At 37.1% G+C, this 21848-nt stretch overlaps 1 protein-coding gene across 1 annotated transcript in view; it reads right to left on the reverse strand.

The window, feature by feature from the left end:
• Positions 1-21848, reverse strand: part of LOC590980 (rho guanine nucleotide exchange factor 17) — an 86170-nt gene that overhangs the window by 8583 nt on the left and 55739 nt on the right. Inside the window, exons 6-10 of the mRNA XM_030981232.1 lie at positions 15482-15582; positions 13550-13751; positions 5284-5405; positions 4553-4644; positions 3253-3532 (exon numbers count right to left, since the gene is read on the reverse strand). Of these exons, the coding sequence (XP_030837092.1) occupies positions 3253-3532; positions 4553-4644; positions 5284-5405; positions 13550-13751; positions 15482-15582 (797 nt within the window). The remainder of the gene's footprint in view (positions 1-3252; positions 3533-4552; positions 4645-5283; positions 5406-13549; positions 13752-15481; positions 15583-21848) is intronic.

Below are 21848 nucleotides of genomic sequence, written 5' to 3' on the forward strand. Positions count from 1 at the left end.
CTATATCTGTCTCATATACACAGTTTCACAAGGGGAGGGGCACAGGGGACATGTCCCCCATATTGACCAAAAAGAAATGGAAAAGGCTCGTTGATAGCTATGAATTTTAATAAACTTGAACAAAGTCAAGGTCCTCTCTATCAGACAACACGCAGGCTGGGGAGATTCTAAAATCATATTCTTCATAAAAATCAACATTGAAAAGTATTTTGGATCCCTCTTTCTTCTAATGCTGGATTCACCCCTCTAACCCTCACAAAGGTCTTAATTAAAGGCTTTTCCTAAATATTGGTTTATATTTCACAATATATATCTCTTGGAGCTGCTCTTCTTCTATATAAGCATCATGACAATAAACCTATGTAAGGTAATACAGGGCAATTGGTTTTTACCATAAAACTATAATCTCCGTTTGACAGAAAAAATGCCAAGATATCTTAAAGATGAATAAACTTGAACAAAAAAAATTAAATCATAAATATTATGTTTGAATGCTAACAAAGCTCTGTCATCCTGTTTTATTGTGTGGTAAATTTCCTCATTATCATACCACGTCCATCATCTTAATGTCACCTTTATATTTTATATTACCTTTTCTACCTGCAGAATGGCACAGATCCCTATCTATCACTTGCAGTATACATTTTCTCAGATTTTTTCTGAAAATTGTTGTTATTAACTGTATACTTATTTATCTCATTAATCAATTTTTATTACGGTCATCATCAGATACCCATTGGCCCGAATCATGCTATTTGCAGTATACATACCGATTATTTTAGGTCTGAGCCTTTGATACCTGATATGTGACGATCTTTCATCCCACGGGTTGATTACATACATGGTCTTGTTGTGACGTCATGTCTTTATTACAGTGCTTCGCTAACTAAAGCACTTTCGTCATAGCTGGCTGAATCAATATTCTCTCCAGTATCATGTTTCAATATGCATTAATACAGGAAAATCATCCTTTTAATATCAAAATATCATCCAGATTAACTACTTGTGATGTTAGTCTTACATCAATATTGGTCAGCAACAGTTCTTATTTCTTTTCTTTTTATAATTTGTGAGAAATGATAGCTTAAAAAAACAACTTTGAACTTGAACTCATTTTATCACACCTAGATTCAAAGATAAATGTTTAGTAATTGTAAATATAAATCAACTAATAAAAATGTTTTCTGTATTGAATATTTTTAATTTCGTACTATATGACCTTTTGTGCATTTTGTAATAATTTCTTTCTGAAATGGTCTTTTTTCATATCTATTAGACAAAAAACTTTTTTTTAAAACTTGTTGTTTTCATAAAAAGTAACATTTTCAGACCTTTCTTGTCCTCAGCACGATATGCTACATCTAACATTCTTTTGAGCATACTACTTGAGCAATATCAAAACCATAAGTAAATGACAAATTGACTAATATCAGATGAAATATTGAAGTATTAAGTACAAAGGAGAAAGCAAAACCAAATTTCATGCTCAATCAACTGAGTATCATTAGTACTATACATGCTTTGATGTTTGGCATTTTGCGATTTAAATTGACATAAATATGTGATGCTAACTTGGCCCAAAGCCAGAAACCATGTAGTGTGAGCTGAATTCATCCAGCAAATTACATGGACCGCTACACACCATCTTGTATTCTAGACGTACAAAACAACTTCTGTCCAGTTCACATTTTGAAAAAAATTCCCCAAATTCAGATGATGGGCCAAGCATTTAACATGAAGATAAGATTCCATTTACACCAACAAATCCTTCCCTCAATCATCCCCAACCATTTTACACCACTGCACCACTTTTCTCCCATCTTGAAATCATCCATGAAAATTGTTCATTAATAGTGCATCAAATCAAATTTCCATTATCTATATTGGCTATCATAGTCAGAAGATCAACAAGATTCACTTTGGAAAGGTAGGGTAAGATTTGTAGGGTAAAAGAAGGAAAAGGACGAGTTCATTACAAAAGAACAGGAGGATTTGCACTTTACAAGCTTTACTTTACCTCTTAGATATGAGGTAGCAAAACCAAGACAGTTTTTAATGATGACCTAACGTATTACACACTTCATACTTCTTCACATCATATAATACAGAGTTCAGTGAACATATGCATGACCTTTGCTGTGTGCAGTTGCCATTAATTTAATACACGTTTTAAAAAAACATTTTTGTTTTGTTTTGTTGCAGTGGTTCACTATATCATATCTGATTGAGCCTTTATAATAATAAAACAAGGTATTCAGAGAGAGGATATCACAGTGATGTCGATCATATTCCCTTCCACATTGCATAAGACCTCACTATTTGGATTTTCAGAAGCCAGTCTAACATAGCACACCGGAAATTGGTCTGGCAAATTGGGAGCATGCTAGCTAGAGGAATGATGCGCATCTCCAAGGCCCGTGTTTGTACAGGGATTTTCATTCCAACGCCGGCCGGCCGCCGTAATAGATAGCAAGGGATTTCTTTCCGGCAGGGATTCATAAAAACATTTGAGGTATTCAAAAGAGCCTCTCAGGTTTAAACAAAAACACGCAGGGACTGAAGGATAATTAGAGTCAGGCTCGACAAGCACGGCAACAGCACATGTGCAGAGACTATAGAGGGGAAATTAGTGGAGGTAGAAGATAAAGGAAAACTGTAAGATATAATAGAAGGGTGTGGAGGAGGATGAGAGTTCTGTAGAAATGGAGAGGGAAAGAAAGCCAATCTACACATACAAACTCTAAGATGCTGAGAATGTTTTCAAATATCATGATAATTCTGCCTTAAATAGTATTTGAAATCTGATATTTCTGTCTGCTACCCCAGCAAGAGCAAACATTTTGTATACAACCTAATGTATTCTGCACAGAAATTATGTGTGAAACGAGTTAGAGCATGAACAGTCTTCTCTATGTACATGTAACACTCTTCTTTAATCACATTATGAAAATAATAATAATACATAACAAAACACAATACAAAAGATTACCAGGAAATGAAATTACGACAGGAAAGGTTGGAAATAATGGAGAAAATTGAGGGAGAGGGGGTGAAGAGAAAATAAAGACATGAAATCAAGAAGGAAAAGAAGGGACAGGAAAACTAACAAAATAAGCAAATGATTGTATGGACTGAAAAGGAAATAAAAAGGAGAGAGGGAGAGAGAGAGAGGGGGGGGGGGGGGAACAAGGGAGAAAGAGAGAACAAGAGAGAGAGACAGAGATAGAAGGAGAGAGAATGTCTCAAACTAACCTTTTAGGCGTGATCTCATGTGATGCAGGTACTGATGCAATACAGAGGATACGAGCTGAGCACACCGAGATACACGACGCCATGGAAGGTTCAGGAGTCAAACTCAGCAGACAGACCTGACCCACGTAACCATCGCTGTTACACACCCAGACGTCTTTGAGGGAGTTACTCATGGTGCCGAGACTTGGTGCTGCACAGGAGAACTGCATACCACTCCTGGTCTTCATGATAGGAATCGGGTAGAGGAAGAGAGGTGGGAACCGGTCCCTTGAACTAGCAGCTGGTAGGGAAACGGTAGAATAAATGTCTCATAATTAAAAAAAAACTGATAGAAAGGAGCATTTGAAACATTGGAAAATGATAGAGGGAAAAAGTATTTTAAGCATAGGAAAATAATGGAAATCTCCATCGCAAAGTATGAGAAAAAATAGACAAAACAAGAATCTCAAAATTGAGAAAATGAAACAAAATACATGTTGAACTGAGGAAAATGATTCCAAGAAACATTTCTTTCTTCCTAGATGAGTGGTTTTTTCACCAGGGAGTGATGATCTCCGAAAGGGATCATTTGGCAATCTTGAGAGGGTAATGAATGGATGAATTCCAGGTACAGTTTCATCACAGGGGGTAACGGAACTGACCAAATATAACATTTAGGGGAAAGGGGTCAGACAAGGAATGCCAGATGGGGTTATGGGAGGTAAAGAAGGTAAAAAAAAAAACACTTTTGAAACCACTGCTGTAGAGAGCACTTAACAAGAGAGTTAGAATGTCTCTTTAAAAGCTCAAGGTAACATCTCTAATCAAAATGTCATATCTTCCATATGCTCATGATGATACATCATTAAACTTAGACTAGTCCATTAACCGTCTGCAGAGAGGTGTCCTAGATATATAAGGGGGTTTCCCCTAAGAGCTTTAAGGGGGTTTCCCCTCTACTAGCTTTCATTCTCTATCGATCATAACAATGAACAAGTTGTGTCATTGTCTTGGCAACCAGTAGGATAACACTATATAATTCATCACAAGGCCGGACGTAAGACTGTTTCCAGGAAATACATCGGTACTGAAAGCAACTATAAAATGATTGCATTAATGCCTTCACAATTCTTGCTAGTTGTCTCTGTTCATTTTTTCTTTCATATGTTATTGGTATACTGCTATTAACTTTGATGAATCAAGTCTGTAAACCTAGAAGCATAAATATTAATTGCTCTGAAGAAAAAATTGTACATTTTAACTAGACATGAACATATTGCTGGCAGATTTAAAATCTAAACCATTTTGATAATACACTTACCTAATTTCTTTTTGGCCTCTTCCACTTCTGCTTCAAAATTATTCCTTAATTCTGAGCTGTTGAAGAATAGGACAAACGTCTCGATACCTTCCCTGTATTGTGACATGATAGAAAAAAAGTGAATTTCAAATGTTTAATGTAATTCATGAAAAATAACACTATTTTGTTTCTTTTACACAGAAGAGAGGGAAGCTCAATTCAATCTTATAATTATAAATCTATTAAAAAAAACAGACTTGCATAACAAATGCCATCCATAATAATATGCCATGAATACTTTTTTTAAATTTAGCAAATGCATGCCTTGACATATTTTCATGCCTGAAATACTAAAAATTACATCAAGCCTCAAGGCCATTTAACAATTCTCTGATCACTAGTTGAATGTACAATTATCTAAACTAGTACCTAGCTAGCTTCACTATAAAAAAAAACCCATAGGTACAAAGGAAAAATTACACTGAAATGTGTGTGTGTGTGTGTGTGTGTGTATTGGGTTTTTACAGACATGTATCAATCAGATATGATTATTTACGTCTGGGGACCGACCTTTAAACGTCATCATCCGAAAGACGTGATTCAGTTTCGAACCTGCGTCCTCGGCTGAATCAGTTTGTAACTTCCACTGTTAGCTGGATTACAGGCGCACGTCACAATGCCTAGTGATACCTTTTATGTATGAGATATGTTTGGACTATATGATAAGTATGATAGTTGGTCACATGACTTACGTAGTGGTGGCAGACAATTCTACTTTATTGACAGGTGCGTGGGGTAGAGCTGAGAGGGCCTGCCTCTCAGAAATGGTTTTCCTGATAGTCTCTGTGATTTCTTTGATCACCTCATCAAGGTTCTGAAAAGAGAAGACAAACATATATTGTAAGAGAATGGGATGTTAAGTGGATTAGTATTCAGATTAGACAGATATTACATTGTATTTCCACATGTAAACAAGATTCTATGGTTCAATTCGATTCCACACTGGATGAGGAAAGAGAACTTTGGAACAAACTACAAGACGATACACATGTAGGGAATTCTGATATCCTTGATAACATTAAAACCCACTTTAAAACATTTCTCTTTAGAAATGCTTGCTTTTCAGTGTGAACTGATGGCTTATAGCCTGGCACATACTACATGATCTAACTGAGATCCAATTCTTGAAGAAATGGCAATTATATTAGTTATGGAAATCTAAACAAAGAATTTGTTGCTGATTTAGATTGTAAATAATGATTAAGACTACTACCAACCAGAATTTTAGTGCCTTTAAGCCTTCTAGTCAGCATAAATATTAATGCAGAATTTACTTGTTAGAAAAACAATTGAAGCAGAAAGTAGGGCAGAAAACAGATTGAAAAACAAATACAAGATTGTTTAATGCGCAATTGGAGCTTCAAAAAACAATAATTTTCTATCAATTCCTCTTCCCTCTCTTCAATCCCTAATCCATCATTCCCCTGGCTCATTGCCCCACATGAAATGTTGACATTAGTCACCATGGCAACCAAACGGTGATCAAATAGCTGTGTTGCTGTGAGATGGTCTCTCCGGGCCTGGAGAATGATAGCATGAATTCTTGAGAGCAAACTCCGCTTTATAATGGCCAAATATGGTAGTGTTTCATCTAATGTACGAGTTATGGAAGAATCATCAAAACAATACAGACATCGTCTACATCAATGTTTCTTTGATCATATTCTTCCCCTCTCTACTTCCCTTTCTCCATCTCTCTTTCTCTCTCATCCTTCGCGCACCATTTAACCTGCTAATAACAGAACGAGGGAGCGGTATGGAACCGCAAGCATAGATGCAGTCAGCATACCTGCATATCCATATACTCGTATGTCACTTTTCAATTTGGATGTAATTTTGTGAAACTCGAAACGTTTATGAAGCTGGATGTGACAACAGACAGGCTCGTTGACAAATGCTTCCATTTAAAGATGAAGTCAAGAACTGGTCATGCGGTTACACTGAGAAAGAAACTGATATTGTGACAGGCTGATTATGCATGTATATCACTTAAGAATTAGTCTACTGGTATACTGTGAGGCTATGGTGTCATCAAATTGATAATAAATTTACCAAATCTTGCTGAAATCAAAAGCACTTTACACAGAAATGGGTATAAGGGACTACACACACATGCGGCAAGAAAATTTGGTCCAAACTATTCAGCTATTACTTCTCATCATTTTTCAAATATGAGGGCATTAGAATAGCAATCCTTTTCAGAGACATACCGTAACTACTATGATATATTCTCCCCAAACTGAGATAAAAAGAACGAGAAAGATCACAAATAATATTTTGTTTGAAAGGCTTGTTCAGATGACGCAGATATGGCTGCAATAAAGCTGCCACATTTTTTAGAATATGTCAAATGAATGCTAATTTTGCACAACAATGTACTTGTGCATATTCACTGAACTCTGTTTTTATAAGATAGTGAAATGTGAAGCATATTACACTTTATGTAATCGTTATTTTAAAGGCACACTGTCCTACTTGTAGCTACTTGCTCCCTCTATATAGAAAACTTCCCAAATCGGTGCCTGTTGGTCCCCCATGATCCTATTTTTCTTATGTTAAATGAGAGCTGAGTTAATGAGATAGCCACCTGTCACAGTGACCTCGATGGCTCACTGGGTGGTCTAATCCCTTCTTGCTGAAGTAGTAAAGCCTCCCTTTAAAAAAGCTCAGCAGTTTGCTGTGTCATATCTGAACGAGCCCCTACCAGATCCCCATCTTCTCTTTAAACCAAGCTTATCATCGGCTGAGATTGGAATGTTACAAAAAGGCACTAGCCAAAATCCTTTCATCAATACCATCAAATGTAACATGTGAAGACCTCTTTTGACACAGATAATATTTGTTAATGGCTTGAGAGTGATATAATAAAAGAGAATATCGTCACATATTCTGCTCTCATTTCACACCCCTGAATAACATCTGTTTGGAGCCAGAAGGGCATTAACTCATATATCTTATCAGTGTTAATGCCTTTCTGTCTCTGAATATGTGATATATCAATCACGTCCTACCAAATGTGCAGTTAATGATACCAAGATCAATTTCTGATGAAGATGATTGAAATTCATGTTCTCCTAAAATACGATTTCATATATTTAGCTGGCAAAAATGGTTCAACTTGAAAATCTGAAGTAAGCAATGCATGACCAACTTAGATAATAAAGTTTCCATGAATTTTGACTATATAATATATCCATTAATGCCATTCTATTTTTATCTCTTCTTATGAAGCTTTTCTCCCTCAAGGAGGATTTATTTTCAATCATGCCAATGCTAAACAATCAATCAAAGATGATTTAGCTCTCTGAAGGAGACAGGATTTTTTAGATTGAAAGGATATCCTTTAAGCTTGAATCTCCGTTTTCAATGAATTTCTCAAATCAATTTTCAGACAATTCATAATTGTAACACAAATGACATGATTAAAAAGGTAATATCTTTAACCTTAACCCCTATCAACATTCATACTGATTAATTTATAGAAGCATTTAAATGAAAGCAACTATGAACATACATTCTTTAGGAATGATTATTATGATTATTCTGACGAAATCATCAAATCATCAAAAAGATATCAAATGGCAGATTTTTATATGATCCCTACTTCCCTCCTAAGACACCAGGTGCATTGTCACACAACGATTAACTCGATAATTATGGTCAAGACCCAAATTATTTGTCTGAATTATTATCTTTTAAATCACACCCATATCCATACAAATTACGAAGTAAACAGGACAAGCTGCTTTTAAAAATATACCTCACATAAAAACAAAAGTAACTCTTGGGAGATTGCGCTTTCAGTTCTACTGCTCCAAAGCTTTGGAATAACCTACCACTAGACAAAGGAAAAGCCTCATATGTTGCTTTCTTCAAAGTTATGTTGAAGATGCACTTGTTTTCAGAAGCTTTTAAATCATTTTTGATTCGTGTGTTTGTAAAGTAGGATTTGTTAGGAGTTTTTTTCCTTTTTTTTCATTGCAGTGCAGTAGAGTATAGTACCTGAGCTATATAAATTGATCAATTATTATTGATTATTACTTCTACATTTGTCTCTTTTCCTAACAGTGCATTATCAGATTACATGTACATGTATGCAGCAGCAAAAAAAAATGGGATGAGCAGAGGGGAATCATCTCGGTCCCACCAATACTTAGGTTTGCCTTTATATTGTAATGACTATACCCTATTACCTAGAAGGCCTGAACATTTAAGATCACAAACCTGACCTCAACCGATCACAATTCATCAAATTCATAATTTTATGAAAACATACTCTAATAGTGTTGGTAATCCTACCCCAGATATTCAACATTGTTGTACATCCTGCATCATCTTTCCACATCACGCATGCTCAATAGAAAGGTTAGTGATTCCTATGGGAGTTTAATCATACAACACCTCTACAATCATCCCACCTTTCTGCAACAAAGGTGCGAGGCTGTACTACACATGCGCCAGCGATAATCACTCCAAGGTCAATATCCTACACTAACCGAAATATTATCTCTAGGCGCATTTATACTGTCAAATACCTCATTTTGAAAAGTCGCGATGTTTCGTGCACCCGGTTACACTTGTGCTGAAACATCACCGACGGAGCTGTTCAGCGATGTTTTGGCGTGTTTCGGTTGGTAATGCGCATGTGCAGTCTTCCCGACCTTTGACCCCGGCCTGCTATAAGATTTTTAGCGCGCGCAATTTCCAGCTAGCGCTATAGCTAGCTAAATAGCGATACATCCCATGCGCATGCATGCGATATGTTTTGTTTATCTCGCGTGTAGTATTTGAGGCAAGAGTGGATAAGTTACGAAGTACGGACTACGGCTGCTGATTCAGTTTTCCCAAATTCAATCGAAATCTAGTAGTAAAAACGATATGGGAAGGTTAAGAAAATCATCGTTGTTAATTGGAATTATGAGAATTCGCCGACGTCGTAGGGAAAGTGATCGTCGTGCTCGTTTTTTTAGGTACTTTATGAAGCGACAGCAAGAGCTCATGATCTCCCTGCCTCCACATCGAAATCAAGAACTTCTTCTCATCATCAGTCCAATGGGAATTGTTCACTTTCATATTAATTAACCTAACAAAACACTCAAATACTACTACTAGACAGATATGGCCAGACGGGAATAACGAAGATTGAATAAAGGATGAGTTAACGGAATTGGAACAAACGGAGCTGAATGAACGGATAACACGCGCGACGATGGAAATGCTATAAATATCACACGGGAAGAACGTGGTTTAAAAGAGCGCGGGTAACAATCCGGAAGTGCCGGAAGTCACGTGCCTAACATCGCGATGTTACAACTGCGAGCGGTTATACTTGCCAAACACGCCAAAACACGCCAAAACACGCCAAAAGATCACACTTCGTTTTGGAATGTTTGGGGCTTGGCATGTCTGCCGGTAAAGCGTAGTTGCCCTTGGTAACATCGCGGCCAGGCTCCGGTTTGGCATTTTTTGGCGTGTTTGGATGACAGTGTAACTGCCCCTAGTATCAACCAAACAGAATACCTAATCCTAACACTAAATCTAACCTAAAAGTCCAAGACTAAATTGTGATCGGTTTTTCCACACATGTTCCAGTGACAAATGCTCAACAGTCAATATCCTAAGCTAACAGAAATATTAACTTCCTTTATCGACCAAAGAGTATACCTAATCCTGTCCCTAACACTAAACCTAACCTAAAACGAAATGCAAGCATAACCCTAACCGTAATAGCAACACTAATCCTACATACTTGACAAAATAAAGCCAGTAGCAATCGTTACCAAAGCACACCTACAGGGCTGTCAATCATAATGCACTCAAGACAATCACTCAATCATCTATCCTCCATTAAATCCTGGTTAATCCCAAGATTATCACAACTGCTCCTATATTTGTCTGTTTCATTCAATGGATATTAATATTTGCAAGTTATTAATTCCAATGCCATCTTATGCAAACATGATATTAAATATGCAAGCCTTGATATGACTATTCAAATATGTGAGTGTATACATTAAGGTTTGAATCACCACTATCAAATTGATTTTTGATAATAATGGCTAATATTCATTACAGAGTTGCAGAGAACTTCATAGTTCAGTATAATTTTCCCCCTAATAATCATCAAATCGTCAAAGAAAAATGTAATGACATAAAGAAAGAACAGCTGGCTAAAAATAGCAAATGAGCTTTTCTATTTTACATATTTTCTTTCCTGCACCACTCGTTGTAGAATAGGAAAGAATTGTGGAAATTAAGAACAAAAAAGTAAAAATTTGAAGATAGGTAAACTGTCCATTACTGTTCAAAACAGATAATATAAGCAATTCTGACATGTTAGAAATGTAATTGGAAATGCTATCATCATCATTCAGATATTTAATTTCTTGATATATAAAAAACTCATTTTCTTCCTTTTCCATGTTGTTGCTGTTCTGAACACCTTAAACATGGTTTGATTGTGTATTTTACATGCAAAACCGTTTTATGCAGTGGGAAAAGAACCTTATGCTAAAGGGTCTACCTGATGTGTACTTTATATTCCTGAATAATTGAGGCGATGTGAACGGGGGTTCTACCGATACGTCACAAGCATAAGAGCAATCTAGAGAGCATATAGATTGATTCCTGCATGTTTCATCTTCACCTCCCTTGGGTTCTCCTTCAAAAGGTTCTCCAAAACCAGACAAGAAAAGAAGAGGGAGGGACTAAAGTACGGTTCAGGCAGGCAGGCGATTCAAGTCGTGACACGAGTCGCACCGAAGGATAATGAATCGGTGAGAAGCTCATCCGGGATAGGCAGATTCCCGGCCGGGTTTCCTTCCTACTTAATTGCAGCTAGGGTAGGATGGTAATGTAAGCAGGAAGAGTGGAGAGCAAATTGGAGATTTGACAACGGGGGCGCTGGAGAGAAATAGATGAGTGTGTTGTACTTTCCTGATGGGGGGATGGTCCCATTGGTGTTAATATTCTATCAGGTTTGTCAATGTGAATTTCATGACTTCAGGTTGAGTGAGGAGCAAGAGTAAATGGAGGTGAGTCCATCTTATACTAGGGGTATCAATGTGAATAAGGACCCTCTAAAGATAATGAAGTGTTTCTTAATATTGGGTATGTCTATCTAATTTCAAGATAAAACATTAAAGAAATAAAATATGTTTGTAATCATCAATCCACTCACTCACTAACTGAGTATCAGTGCCAGGACAGTATATGAATTCAACAGAAAGAAGAAGATGTTTGCAACTATGATACTTGACCAAAATGAGTACAAATTTTTCAAACCACAAAGTATATTTGGTTTACCGGTAGTGCTTTTTCCTTACATTTAGTGGTTCACCATTTGGTCAACCAAATATGTTGGACTTTTGAACAATAAAATCCAGTTCAAAGAGACCAGTTGAGGAAATAAAATCAAGTAACATATGATATTACAAATTCCTAATTTGATATTTGTTTATTAGAAGTGCAGTGAAACTGTAGTGTTTGCATAGTTGCATGCACAGCTAATAAGAATTCTCTTTTCATTTAGTTGTAAACAATACTGAAGGACTTTATTTTCTTTGCAGGGTAAGAAAAAAAAAGTTATCATAAGAGCAATCTCTTGTTCAGAACCTATTTTTTCGTGCAAACACATATTGGAATCAAGTAAAAACATGTCAAACTAAGTACAAAGGTACTACATTTTCCCATCATAAAGAGGAACACTTCATCAATACCCTTATATACTGACAAAATGAACAGAGGCAAAATAAATTAAAGCAATATGGATGCATCAAAAGTTCTTCAATTACTCTATCTTTCTCTCTCTCTCTCTCTCTCTCTCCCCCTTTCCCCTCCCTTCTGTCTGTCTGTCTGTCTGTCTGTCTCTCTCTCTCTTTTTCTCCTCTCCATCTGCTCTCCTCCCTTCTCTCTCTCTCTCTGTCTCTCTCTCTCTCCCTCCCTCCATTGCCAAACTGCAATATTAACTGTCTAATAGGGCACTTTGAAATTAGGGCTGATATTCACCAACTCCAAAGTAAGAAGTAGAAACCTGAGGTGGAAAACAATTCCCAGAATCTCAGTGTTCAAGCAATAGAGAGCGATTGGTCTATCAGCAGGATATTATTGCATTTTCTGGAGAGGGGATTTTCCCCCGGTTGTATTCTTCAGTTCATTTTATTTATCACTTTAATCATACTGCTCTGTAAAACTTGAACAAAATATATATAGATGATTTAAATTGCCAAGTTGGTTGATTTATCACCCTTTTCTTGAAAGAAAACCAATCTTGTTGATTTCCTATGAATCTCAATTTTGGGTTGTTTTTCCACTAGATGTCCATCTTCTAGAGTACCAATTTAGGACAGTCCTTGATTTAACCTGGAAAATGTTCTTTAGGTTCCCCTAATTTCTATCAAGATACTAGTAAAGGTGCTTGGAAGCTGCACATATCAAGGCACTTGTGAAATGCTTAAGAGACAATTGTCTTTCTGATTCTAAGGGAGCTCAACGTATTCCTCTAGGGGGTGTTAAACAGCGATCTCTGGTGGTTAACAAAGTCATCATACATTTCAAAACCATCCTTCCTTTTTTTCTTCTTGAGTCAGGAGAGGAAGTTAAAAGCTATTCAATACAAGTAATTTTTGGAGCACCCTCAAGTGCATGGAGATATTAAAGTTCGAAAATATCTAAAAATGTCAAAATCTCACTACTTAAGGTAGTACATATATTCTGTCTGTTTATTCATATCTCATCTTTTCTGAGTACTTTATCCTGAGACCCGTTTAAACAAAGCCTTTTCTCACTGACAAATGACAAAAATCAGTGACATATCTGCTGATAACCAATCAGAAGCAAGAATTTCACTAGCTTATAACAAAAACTGTCATTTGTCACTGGTGACAAGTTTTGTGGAACGCTCTCCTGGTTTTGTATATACGTATAACGCAGTCGGTAACTGATGACCTTTGACCTTACCTGGTGCTGGCAGCTCAGATTGTCTGACAAGCTGCTGATGTTATTAAGAATAGATAGATCCTCTTCCAGTCTGCTGAGATCTCTCTCCTGATTGGCTCGTTTGATGGTGGGCGTCGACTTGATGATCTCTACATCCTCTAGGAGAAGCTTCCAGTTCAGCTTGTATTTGCTTGCCTCTATCGGCAATGTAGAGGGTGACAGACTGGTAATAGAACATAAAATATGATTCAAATGTCATTTTGATGTGCTTTCTTATAAACAAACAAGTTTCAAGGGATCCAGTAACTTTGTCTCAGATTCTGAAACAAAATTTTGGATTTAGCTCATGATAGCTGCAATGACAATTATAAACCTTTAGGTCAGTCAGGAACTCCAAGACTTTTACAAGGCGATCGTCTGACTGATTATCAAGATATTTATGATTGGAAATTGAAACCAAATTTTGCGTTTGCCAAACGGTTTTCATTACACTACAGTCTATGGGGGAAAACAAGTATGGTAAAACCGGTCACTCAAAGATGTTTCCTTTTTTGAGGCACTTCTTGATATTTTGAAGCGCGATTTTTTTTTTAGGGCTTCAATATTATACCATATTTCAGACACTGATAACACATAGGGACGTGCATCTCAGATTTAACATTGTTAAAAGATGCCTTTAAAGAATAAAGGTTAAACTATATTTCTACCATGTAAATCTTGAACATTTCCAGCTTGGCCTTGAAAGAACACACCCCGTCTTAGAATGTATTAGTTCACTTTCAAGTTGATATGGCTCTGGATACCAAGTCTGGTGTCTTGGGACTTATCTCAATAATGCAGATTAGCTTCATGTTACATGCAATGTGGATCTCAAGTCTAAGATGAGCAAATTAGGCCATGTAAAATTGATTTCATGTTGATCGTCTCCGCCCGCTTCCTTTTTGGGGGCCGCCTCCTATTTTTTTTTATTTGTTATTTTTTTTTGAATTTTTTTTGAATTTTTTTTTTGAAAGAAAAAAAACATGAAAAACACTGCTAAAATGGCTCTATTTCTGATTTAAAAAAAAAAAAATTGTCGGCGGCCATCTTGAAAAAAAATAGCCTCGACTGTCAGGGAAAATGTACCGAGCGGCCATTTTGAGCGGCCATTTTGAGCGGCCATTTTGAAATATCAAATATCAAATAACATGGTACACCCTCCTCCTCTTTTTCAAAAAATCCGGACGATCAACATGTAATCAATTTTACATGGCCTTACTACTGTATCTACTACAGACAATTTTTACATTTCCTTGATTGATTTAATTAAAGTACAAATCACTTCCAGCAGATGATCGTTCTACTGTAAGTTTGTCCATTGCTCTGTCCTAAAGGTGAAGCTGACCCTGATACTGAAGAACACTGTCTTTACATCTACCTTAGATCTACTTCTGCATCACGTCACGCCACTTCTAATGCTCAGAGGAATGAACTACTAGTGTCTTGATGATAGAGTAACTCCATACCGCAACTTCTCCCTATATAACCCCGATATTGATACAGATTCTGATATTCAGACCAGTGTGTTTACATCTACTGCAGATTAGAGATACTCAAGGTCTGCGCCAAACCTGACTGAGTTAGCATGACTACGCCCATACAAAGTGTGCCTGGCTAAAATGCTCCCCACCCGGAGGAGTGGAGAGTGTACACTGCAAAGTACAGAATCCAGTGACCAGGGTAAAAATACTGTACAACACTATATAAAAAACACATTACTAAGGTCAAACCTGTCTATAAAGACCACCTGTCTACAAAGACCACTTTTTGTGTTTCCCTTGGGCGGTCGCTATAGACAGGTATGACTGTATCATTTACTACAGACTAGCTCTCTCCTCCAGCCACTAAATAGTCCATGGTAAGATGACCGTAGTTGTAATTTATCTACTAGGGATGGTAGGCTGTGATACTTACACTGTGACTGAAGGTCTCCGTACAGCACTTTTCCTCTTCACCGAGGCACAGATAAGGAGATCAGAGAAGAGAAACATACAATGGTCCTTCTTGGATCCTTTCTGTATCGGGAATAAAACAAACAAAAACAAGATACATGTAAATTTCAAATTAACAACAAGAATAAAAGAAATATCTCATACCAGATGCATAACAAATTATCCTTCATGTATGGTTGTCATCACCGTGGCATGTTGTTTGATTTCTTTTGAAAGGAAACAAAATTAACCCTGTAGAATATCTCTTTATCTTTGATACTTCATACATCACAACAAAAGATAACTAACTAACAGAGAGAAATATAAAGTCAAACAAGAAAAAGATGTATGAAAACTTTTATTTAAAAAGCACGAAACCATTACAAAATTATTTATTATGCTAATACTTATTTCCCTTTTCTGATGCTCTTTCATGAGTTTTCTTTCTTTTCTCACTCGAAAAAGGGAAACTTGATCTTTAAGGAGGTTAAGGGGATTCAACATGGGATCTGACGCAACAGACCAGTTCATTTCCCCATTGTATGAGAGTGGCAGAGTGTCACAGGCCTTGGCACTGCTAATGAATTAAGGGCAGTCAAGCTGGATAAACTGGTAGGGAGGGGTCATAATCATGGAACATGAGATGCCTGAGAATGATGATGATGACAGTGATGAAGAAGGGGGAGGAAGAGGAGGGGAAGAAGGAGGAGGAGGAGGAGGAGAGGAAGGAGGAGGAGGAGGAGGAGGAGGGGGAGGAAGGAGGAAGAAGAAGAAGAAGAAGAAGAAGGTGGAGGAGAGGAAGGAGGAGAGGAAGAAGAAGAAGGAGGAGGAGGAGGAGGAGGAGGAGGAGGAGGAGGAGGAGGAGGAGGAGGAGGAGGAGGAGGAGGAGGAGGAGGAGGGAGAAGGAGAAGGAGAAGGAGAAGGAGAAGGAGAAGGAGAAGGAGAAGGAGAAGGAGAAGGAGAAGGAGAAGGAGAAGGAGAAGGAGAAGAAGAAGAAGAAGAAGAAGAAGAAGAAGAAGAAGAAGAAGAAGAAGAAGAAGAAGAAGAAGAAGAAGAAGAAGAAGAAGAAGAAGAAGAAGAAGAAGAAGAAGAAGAAGAAGAAGAAGAAGAAGAAGAAGAAGAAGAAGAAGAAGAAGAAGAAGAAGAAGAAGAAGAAGAAGAAGAAGAAGAAGAGAAGAAGAAGAAGAAGAAGAAGAAGAAGAAGAAGAAGAAGAAGAAGAAGAAGAAGAAGAAGAAGAAGAAGAAGAAGAAGAAGAAGAAGAAGAAGAAGAAGAAGAAGAAGAAGAAGAAGAAGAAGAAGAAGAAGAAGAAGAAGAAGAAGAAGAAGAAGAAGAGAAGAAGAAGAAGAAGAAGAAGAAGAAGAAGAAGAAGAAGAAGAAGAAGAAGAAGAAGAAGAAGAAGAAGAAGAAGAAGAAGAAGAAGAAGAAGAAGAAGAAGAAGAAGAAGAAGAAGAAGAAGAAGAAGAAGAAGAAGAAGAAGAAGAAGAAGAAGAAGAAGAAGAAGAAGAAGAAGAAGAAGAAGAAGAAGAAGAAGAAGAAGAAGAAGAAGAAGAAGAAGAAGAAGAAGAAGAAGAAGAAGAAGAAGAAGAAGAAGAAGAAGTTCATCAATGTACCAGATTAGCAGTGCCACAGGCCTTTGCAATGCAAATCAAATGAACTAAGGACATCCATGCTGTATAGACCAGTAAAGAAGTGTCACAATTTTAGAACCCAGGATGCCTAAGGCTAAGGCTAAAGCCAAGCATATACTCTCACAAATTAGTGATATTATACAATTTCAAAACTTCAGAAAAAGGAAGGAATCATTATGAAAAGCTGCTGATTTTCTAAAACCATCCACATTACAAAAAGGCCATTACAAAAAAAAAGATGTCCTGCTCAATCCGTTTCCTTTGCTGAAATAAGACGTCATCCCACACTCTGAAGGGGGTCATTAAATCCTTGATTGCTGGTTACCATGGTAATGAGATATTTAAGAGACAGAAATTCAGCTGGACACGTGTTCTAATGAGGCCCATTAGTCATGTAATTGGACCAAAAATATATAATTATTATAATTTAGAGATTTCACAAAACAATCAAGGCACTTGTCAGGCAAAAAAATAAAAATAATAATGTGTAGCGAAATGGCTGTTTGTAGGAAGAAGTTGCAAAGTTAAGACACTACATTTAAAACTGTAAGAATTTCTACAAGAGTACAGTGTAAATTCTAAAAAGTAGATATATAAAGAATCAAATCATTTATTTATCCCAACCTAACATGTGATTTACGATATTTTTTAAGGACAGAAAGTGTCATAAGTTTGTATAAACCACATATTAATTGATGAATACATAATCCTTCTCAAAGTCCAAATAAAGGGATGTTTGTTAAGAATTTCTTAGCTCAGAACTATAAATACCACAATATTAATGAAAGGGAAAGAGGATAAGAAGGCAGTGATTAAGGGACATTATTAGAATGGGAGAGTGAACAGAGAGGGGGGGGGGATGATGCAGAGAGAAAGAGGAGATGCAGAGAGGAAGAGAAAAAGAGAGAAAAGAATGGTAAATTAAGAATAAAAGGGAGATATAGAGACCAAGGGAGAGAGAAGAGAGGATAGACAAAAGAGAGAAAAGGGGGAGAGAAATGAGGGAGGGAAATGAGAGAGAGAGAGAGAGAGAGATAGGGAGGACGAGAGATAGAGAAACAGACAGACCGACAAATAGACACAAATACAAAAGACTATGTGTACATGACAGGCAGTAAAACTGGATTCATGAAAATTCATTACACATCACCGTCTCATTTTGTGAAGTGTTTTCCCTAGAGACACGAACATTGCCTACAAATCATAGCTGCTTTCAAGTTACCAGCAAAAAAATAGACTCGGTATTCAGCTTCGTGTCCCCTTGCTAGTAAGAGGCACAGATTAAAAACACAGTACAAACTAACAAAATAGAGGACTGTGCATGATATGAGTGAGAAATGTGCGGGCCTGGAAAACTCATGTGATATTGTGAAATAACATAATGACATGTACTGCAATCTTCTGACATTGCATGTTTAATGAATGGAGAAACGAGAACTGTAGGCTAAAGATAGAAGATGGAATAGAAAGTGTGTGGAAAGGGAGGAAAACCAAGTATGAAGAAGAAGGGAAAAAAATAGGGGAATCACAATCGGAGTCAGTAAGAAGAGAAAAAGTGGAAAAGAGAATGATATGATTTATGAGAGAAGACTAAATAAAAAGAAAAGCACTTCCGAAAAATAATAAAAAACCAAAGTGACCCTTTTCAATGAAACTGTTAACTGTTGCATACCCATCTTTGCCCACACAATCACTCTCTAAGTTAACTCCCATCCCATCCGCGACCCCCTCACCCCTCAGATTCCTTCCCCTCACCCCACCTATTATCTTCCCTTTCTAGTTACTCACCCATCCCATGCTCTTTCTGTTCCTTCAACCCTCCCTTCTCCTCATTTACCCCCCCCTCCCCTTTCCCCCACCCCCCCCCCCCCCCCCCCCCCCCCGCTCTCCTCCACATGCAAGAAACCCTAAAACCTCTCCATCCTCGGCCTTCCAGAGGTTGCATGCCCCCTCCACATAGCAATGTATGTAACTGAGAACCCTTAGTCCCATGGGCAGGAGATCAGTTTGCATTGTGAACTACACTGCATGTCATTACATGAGCTTCATAAGTCTTCTTCACATTTCTTCTTCATTTTGAGTGACAACTGCAGAAATTATTCACGATTTGCACTTTTCACCCTACCAGCCTAAAAACAGAAGTTGCATCAATTTGTTCTATATATTGAATAAAAATGTCATACAAGTACAATGTATTTCTATTTTATCAAAAATTTTATTACTTTGTTTTACATCAAACTATTGGTTGTATCTAAAATACTTCATACTGATTTTTAAAAAAACAGAGGACAAAACTGAAAGGAAGAATCTATAAAGAATACAATCAAATATAAGAAAAGAAAAAGACATAAACAGAAAAAGAAAGTGAGAAAATGTCAACACATAACCTTTTTGACAACATAATCATTGCAAACCACAATACCAGAAGAAGAGTCAGGCAAAAAAGAGACTACAGTCCCACAAATAGCCATCTATGTAGGAGTATCTCATGACAGAGAATAGTGAATGGAATGAGTGCCCCCTACCAATATATCACCGCCAAGTCATTACTCACCATCCACAAAGCGAGCTGGCTTAGAACCGTAATACAAGGTAAATTGACGCAGATCGCCTCACCTTTCACAACCAAATTTAGACTAGAGAGAACCTGAATCATACCATGCCTTCGTATTCATAACTTCTCCATTTCTGGATAGCTTAAAACGTACAAGAAATTCATTTCATGTATTTCAAGCATTGATACACGGCACAAATGTCTATCTCATGTAGATTTACAAAAAATAAAAGTACTGGAGAACAATGTCATATTGAATTTTCTGTAATCAACTTGAAAACATACCAAACTTGACTGAATAATTTTCCTGTTATTTTGAGGAGCAAGATAATATCTAAAACTCTTAACTGTGCCTCACTAACACATAGAGGGGAATTTTCATTATGAAAAGGCAATAAATCGTCCTTGTTTTCATGAAGTGACGGTAGTGAGGAAAATCGTAACGCAAAGTGAATGCAATTTTTTTTCACTACTGTCACTTCATGAAAACAGCGACGAAATGTGGCAAATTTTTAGAAAGAATACTGAATTTCACTTGCACTTTCATCATCCTGAATGAATTACTTTCTGATAACATGTTTCATTCCTAGCTCCATGTACACCTCTTTGAGTTTGCAAGCAATTATCTTGCCTTATCTGCCCACTCCCCACCCCTCCCTGACCCCTCTCAGCACCCCCTCCCGGGCCCCAACTCCCACCCCCTCCCTAACCCCCGCCTGAACCCGAAAGGAGTCAATTGCTGGAAGGGCAGAACTCTTATGAAGTTCTATCCTTAGAGAGTGTCAGGTTTCAGATTAAATGCAAATGAAATGATCACAACTCAATCGTCCTCGACCACTATCGTCTATGGAACTTCATCTCTCCTCAGCTTCCACTCATGAGTATGAGGCAAACATTTCTCCTCTTTGCACTATTTATTACAGCTCATCTCTTCAAGAAAAACGATTGGGATTAAAAAAATCTCATGTTTTTCCTTTGCCAAACCAGCATGCTAATCCAGTTCATTGTATGTATAAAATTGATTTTTATTTTGTTTTGAAAAACTACACAACTTGGTCATTTCAATGTCTTAATTATTTTGATGTATAAATAAACTAAACGCTCAACATTCTATTTCTTTTATTTTAAGAACAGATAGAGAATCATATACATGTATGTAGGCCTTTCAATACTCCCAATTGCCAAACATATTGATATGTCTCAGAAAGGAAAAAAAAATCCCTGCACATACTATCTATCTATCAGGCTATAGTTCATCCAGACGTTGGACAAAGCCCTCCTCATAACATTTCCGTTCTCTTGCACATTGCAACATAGCATATCCAAGTAGACTATTGATTTTACCTCCAACCATGAACCTACTAGAGAAAACAAAGATCTATAGTTGTACAATTTATGGGAGACAGCCTTTTAACCCTCGCCTACAGATACAGGATAGATCCTTTGAAAAGCTGAGGGATATGACAACATTCAGTGGTAAAATGGTTAAAAATGTCTTATTGCTAAATTTATCTGTATAGTTCATAAAGTTCAAATTAATGTTACGTTCCTGTTTCATTCCTTTCAATGTTCTTTGCATTGAAATACAGACTTACTAGTAAATATTTATATTACATCTTTCCACACCTATCATACAGAGAGGAAGAAAAAATAAAAAGTTGTTATTTTAAGAAAGGATTGTTGTTATTTTTAGAAAGGATTGATACTATTTTTTCCATTTCCTGGCACCATTACCAGTTTTTTTTTGTCTCCAAGAAAAACAGAAAACATCCGAATGCATGAATGTTTCATGTCAAACTCTACACAGGTGATAAAAAAACTGTTATCTTAGCGGTAAACAGGAAACTGTTAATAGTGAAGCCCTAGAGCTGAGGTCATGGGTCAACGTCTCGCCCGCTCGCCGCATCCCACCACAGATAACTTCCGGATAACTTACTTCTGGGATTATTTTCTGAGTCTATTTTCTGGATCATATTTTAAATGGACAGAAGATTCCAATTAATATCTCATTCAATTAATGAGAATACTTTGCATTAAGGGGAATTGGAACTTCCCAGAATTCACCCCCACACCCTAGTTATTACAAACAACATCCGCAGTCTTTCCAACCAGAACATGGGTTCCAGCTAAAGCAAACTGAGTTAGAAGAGTAGAGCATGCAGATAA

The sequence above is a fragment of the Strongylocentrotus purpuratus genome, unplaced genomic scaffold, assembly GCF_000002235.5.
Source record: "Strongylocentrotus purpuratus isolate Spur 01 unplaced genomic scaffold, Spur_5.0 spur5_scaffold_11, whole genome shotgun sequence".
NCBI classification, from domain to species: domain Eukaryota; kingdom Metazoa; phylum Echinodermata; class Echinoidea; order Camarodonta; family Strongylocentrotidae; genus Strongylocentrotus; species Strongylocentrotus purpuratus.